The 5,569-nt window shown below is 33.0% G+C and overlaps 1 protein-coding gene across 1 annotated transcript; it reads right to left on the reverse strand.

Annotated features, from left to right (window-relative positions):
• Window positions 1-2,754: 2,754 nt before the first annotated feature.
• On the reverse strand, window positions 2,755-3,898 carry LOC121255048. The gene is made up of 3 exons (XM_041155343.1): window positions 3,670-3,898; window positions 3,401-3,465; window positions 2,755-3,030 (listed from the first exon to the last, which is right to left on the reverse strand). The coding sequence occupies exons 1-3, from the start codon at window positions 3,896-3,898 to the stop codon at window positions 2,755-2,757; spliced, it is 570 nt and encodes a 189-aa protein (XP_041011277.1).
• Between the last annotated feature and the right edge of the window lie 1,671 nt (window positions 3,899-5,569).

A 5,569-nucleotide genomic window follows, 5' to 3' on the forward strand; every position in this document is an offset into this window, starting at 1 on the left:
AAATATCGTTCACTAGATCATGATGACGCATGCAATTGTAAATTAGATCATGTAGGTTAGGTATTGGAAGCTGTTAGGCCATTTATCTTGATGTTAATAATAAAATAATAAAAACCATTTATGTAGTTACAGGAACTTGATCATCGAAAATCATTTGCATGAAATACTAGATTAATTATCCTTGCTTGTATAGTGCTATATACGATTGTAATATACTCTGTTTTCGCTTTTATCCCTGCTTTTACTATAATATTACTTGATGATGCGTGACAATTGTTAGGAGTATTAATAATTTATATATATATATATATAGTAATGTTATATAATATACTATCATCTTATTATATAAGATGTGATAATGCGATATATTTATTATTATTAAATAATAAAATATTATCTAATATATTGGAGCAAACCAACGAGATAAAAAAGATCGAGTAAATGAAAGAAAAATTGTACAAAATATATAAAAGAATAAACAAAATAAAAGATTTAATGCGGTCCGGATATTTGAGATTCTAATGTGTAATCTTCGAGCGAGTAAAGCAATTCCAACATAAAAAACTCGAAAGTTGTTGATGATAGAAGGGATTTTTCTTTTTTTGGGGGTCAATCAAGTTAAATTCCTTTCATTCGATCTCGGTGCTCTGAGTACTGCAAGGTAGAATTATTTATTTAATAAGATGATCAGCTCTCTGCAGCATCCCCTCCTATATTTGCAGAACGCTCGAGGAATTCATGTAAAATCTAGAAAACATGCTAGAATGAAGGATCTTAATGAAAGAATACGGAAATATAAAAAATGTACCTATGGAAGTCATGATTAAAAAATGCAGACAGATCTTCCCCTCCTTACTCCTCACAAAATATCAAATTTTAATGGAACAAGTCAATAGACAGACGTATGGAGAGGAGATGGGATCTAGCCTCTTATAAATAGAAAACTTACGGAGTCTTTCCATTAAAGATTCAAATTCTAATAGGGTCTAGAAAAATTTCAGAATAAAATCCTTAAGCTTCCAGGCCTACATACGTAATTTATTCCAATTTAAATAGGATATAATCTTATATTATAAAGGTGCAATAAATCATAAATGATCACTCAACTTATTAAGTTAAACCAAAATACCATTGCGAGCTATATATATTTAACCCGTTTTACAAAACATGCAATCAAATGAAGCCCATAGACAAACATTGATTGCTATAAAATACCAACTTGTTTTGAAAATGACTCTCAGGTTAGACTACATAGGTGGCCACACAAATATATAGCTCAAATGATAACACCTTAGAAAACATGATCCGGTCCAACAAGAATATCAACATCGAACATGGAAGTCGTTACATTGCTTAAACGATATAAGACCACTCCACAACTACAAATGCTAATATTCTCATCGACATGGATCCCCATCCTCTGACCAATGTGGTAGTATGTAGTATGAACTTAGTACCAATGTGATAAAAAGCTGTGCTAATTCATATTAGTCCTCATAATACTTCAAAGTGAAGCCACATGTCTTTAAAAGAGACTCATCTTATGTCTTTATCCATTATATCTCGAGATATTAATGATATCATAATAAAAGACATAAGCAAGATGCATGCTCAAAACATAGTTTATGAATATGAGAGATATATATTATTATTGAAAGAAGCTATACCCAAACAACATATGGGTACCCTGTAAAGGGATCAAGCCAAAACGTAGTTCTTTTTACATAAGTAACTCCCACTAACCAAAAACATCAAAAGTTTCCACAATACTCATATTAGTAACATGTGTTTTAAAAACTTTAGGAGCGAGTCCCTTATTTAAAGGGTCTGCAATCAACGTCTCTGTATTTATATGCTCTATCTTTGTCTACCCTTCCTTAACTTTATCTCTAACTACCAAATACTTGATGTCAATGTGTTTGGATCCGCTAGAACTCTTATTATTCTTTGAAAAGAACACTGCTGCACTATTATCACAATAAATAATAATTGGCCTTGAGATGGAATCAACAACTTTCAGTCAGAAATAAAATTCCTTAACCAAACAATTTAGATAGTGTAATGGTTCTGAATATATGTGAATGATGTAAATGGAATGTATTGTTGTAATGGTATTTGAATGATGTAAGAACATAGAATGAAAATGGAAATAGACTAACTTTTGTATAACTACCAGATCTTTGAGGGTCCCTAACCTCCAAAATAGTAAGTTCAAACAATAACTTTTCCAAAATAACCATTCTACCAGTTCTCTTTCATCCTTATAATAATGGATGTCAGAAATTACAGAAGGAATCCTATAACTACTTTTTATTCTTTTTTATGCTAAAAGATAGCAGGTGTGTGTAACGAATCAGCATCACAACCATTCCCTTTCAAGATAAAACAACAACGTATCATGACTTCAGAGCTTCCCTTAAACGCATCACTTCATTTAACTTCCTGAATCGCATCACTTAACTCATTCAATAAACGAAGTTGTAAGCTCCCTTCACCATCTTCCTCACTCATATGCACAAGAGTCCTCTAACACAACTTGCTTGTTTAATTAGGATCATAATAGATAGTAGCTCCATAACACGCCACAAATTTAGCTTGCATAGTAGAAGATGCCACTAGAGTTTGCTTAACACTTTTCCAATAAATAGCACCCCCAGCCAGCATAAAAATATAACCTAATGTCGATTTCAAATCATCTTGACATCCAGCAAAATCAAAATCTGAGTAGCCTACCACCTCAAGGTGATTTGAACGCTAGAAAGTGAGCATGTAACCTTCAGCTTTCTTCAAGTATCTCATAACTTTCTTTGTTGCTTTCCAATACTCGTGCCCTGGATTCAACTGAAACCTACTAAGAACACTAACTGCATAGGCAATACCTGGTCTATTGCAAACTTGAGCATACATCAAACTCCCCACAGCACTAGCATATGGTATGTTCTTTACAGATTCCCTTTCGAGCTTATTCCTAGGACATTGAGTTTTGTTAAACTTATCTCCTTTTATGATGGGTACATCACCAGGTACACACTTTTACATTTCAAACCTTTGTAGTACACGCCGTCTATAAGCTTTCTGAGAAAGTCCCAACAAACCACGAGCTCTATCACGACATATTTCAATGCCAAGCACAAAAGAGCTTCTCCAAGATCTTTCATCTCAAAATTAGTCGATAACATTTTTTTTGTTTCATGAAGTAATCTTAAGTCAGTGCTAGCAAGCAAAATGTCATCTACATACGAAATAAGAAAAATAAAGTTTCTTCCACTAGTCTTGCAATATATACACTAGTCAACTGTATTTTCAACAAAATCAAGTGAAGTTACAGCCTCATCAAATTCAAATACCACTTTCGAGATGCTTGCTTTAGGCAATATAAGGATTTATTTAATTTACATACCAAGTTTTCTTTTCCCTTCACAATAAAACCTTTAGGTTGTCTCATATAAACCTCTTCATAAAGATCTTCATTCAAAAATGTTGCATTTACATCCATCTAGTGAAACTTCAAATCATAGTGTACCACAAGTGACATGATAATTCTAAAAGAATCCTTAGACAAAACTGGTGAAAATGTTTCATTATAGTCAATGCATTCTCATTGAGTGAACCCTTTTGCAATTAATCTTGCATTCTTTCATTCAATATTCTCTTTTGAGTCTAATTTACTTTTGAAAATCCATTTGTTGTCTATGGCCTTAGCATCTTGAGGAAGTTCAACATGTTCCCAGACTCGATTATTTCCCATTGAATTCATTTCATCTTCCATGGCACTTAACCATTTATCTGACTCAGGACATGTCAAGGCTTGCTTAAAAGTATCAGGATCAACTATATGCCCAATATTAAAATCACTATCTAACAAATAGACAATGTAATCATTAGGCAATGTAGACATTCTTTCCATTTGAGATCTTCTGACATATGGCTCAGAAACTGACTCAATCACTATTGGAATTTCTTCTTGTCCAAGTTCTTAACTAACAATTTCAATTGGCAGAGAATAACTATTTCCTGTACAACAGGAACTGGAACAACAACTGGATTAGGTTCAACAAAAAGTTCATTCAATACAGAACTCTCACTGTCACCAACATCATTCTCCAAAAACATTGCAGTAATGGACTCAACAATTCCGGTGCCACAATTAGGAGAATAGAACTTATATCCTTTTGATCTATCTGGGTACCTAATAAAATAACTAGAAGTAAATTTTGAGTCTAATTTCTTTTCAAGAGGATTATAAATCTTAACCTCAGCTGGACATTCCCAAACTCTAAAATGAGCCAAACTTGGCTTACGGCCTGTTCACAATTCAAAATGAGTTTTTGAAATAGCTTTATTGGGAAACCTATTTAAAATGTACGTAGCAGTATTCAAAGTTTCAACCCATAAATATTCTGGCAAATTTGTTCTGCTCATCATACTCCTAACCATATCCTTTAGAGTCCAATTTCATCTTTCAGAAACACCATTTTGGTCGGGTGTCCCTGGCATGGTGTATTGAGGCACTATTCCATACCCTAGTAAAAATTTTGTAAAATCGCCCATGTTTTGACTTGACTCATCATACTTCCCATAATACTCACCACCACGGTCAGATCTTATAACTTTAATACTTTTCCACATTGATTCTCTACTTCCATTTTGAATATCTTAAATTTCTAAAGAGTAAGGGATTTATCATTAATCAGGTAAACATATACATAGCGTGAGAAATCATCAATAAAAGTTATGAAGTACTTATTTCCACATATGGTAGAAGGTAAAGGTCCAGTAATGTCGGTATGTATTAAGTTCAAAATATCGTCGCTCCTAATAGAACCCTTTCTTGTGGATTTAGTCAGCTTTCTTCTTATACAGTCCACACAAGTGTTAAAATCTGAAAAGAGAGGGAAGTATCTTAACTTTTACCAATCTCTCCATTATTTCCTTTGAAATGTGTCCTAACCTCTTGTGCCACTACATAAAAGATGATTCACGAATTAAAGACATTTTCTTCGCTATATTGGTAACATAAGAGACTTCACCAAAAGAAGTCAAAGACATTCTATATAAACCATCACATAAAAAAACATTTCTAACCAAATGAGAATCATAAAATAATTTAACTTTTCCATTACCAAACTTAAAAGAAAAATCAAAATCATCAAGTTTTGATATAGAAATCAAATTCCGTCTTATTGTCGGTACAAAAACTGTGTTCTCCAAAACAAGAGAAAAACCAGACTCTAAATATAACTTTACTATTCCTATAAACTCGACCTTCACTTAAACTCTATTTCTAACGCAGAAGCTCACTTCACTCTCACTTGGCCTCCATTTGCTTATGAACCCCTACAAGGAATTCACAATATGAATACTTGTACCTGAGTCTATCCACCAAGAATTTAAAGGCACGTCTATTAAAGAAGACTCAAGACAAACTAAGGTCAATGAGGTACCTGCCGAGTTCTTCTTCTTCTCCAACCAAGCCTTAAACTTAAAACAATCATTTTGCCAATGACCATTCTTTTTACAAAACTTACATTGATCATTTTTCTTTATAGTTTCTTTAGGATCACCAGAA

The sequence above is a fragment of the Juglans microcarpa x Juglans regia genome, chromosome 3D (genome assembly GCF_004785595.1).
Source record: "Juglans microcarpa x Juglans regia isolate MS1-56 chromosome 3D, Jm3101_v1.0, whole genome shotgun sequence".
NCBI lineage: Eukaryota > Viridiplantae > Streptophyta > Magnoliopsida > Fagales > Juglandaceae > Juglans > Juglans microcarpa x Juglans regia.

Excerpts from the sequence above, each read along its gene's own strand:
- LOC121255048 (XM_041155343.1), bottom strand. The coding sequence starts at position 3,898 with ATGTCTACATTGCCTAATGATTACATTGTCTATTTGTTAGATAGTGAT. Across the intron at positions 3,466-3,669 it reads CAACAAATGGATTTTCAAAA|ATCTTTATGAAGAGGTTTAT; the intron begins GTAAATTAGACT and ends TTTTGAATGAAG. Across the intron at positions 3,031-3,400 it reads TGAAGGGAAAAGAAAACTTG|TGTGTACCTGGTGATGTACC; the intron begins GTATGTAAATTA and ends GAAATGTAAAAG.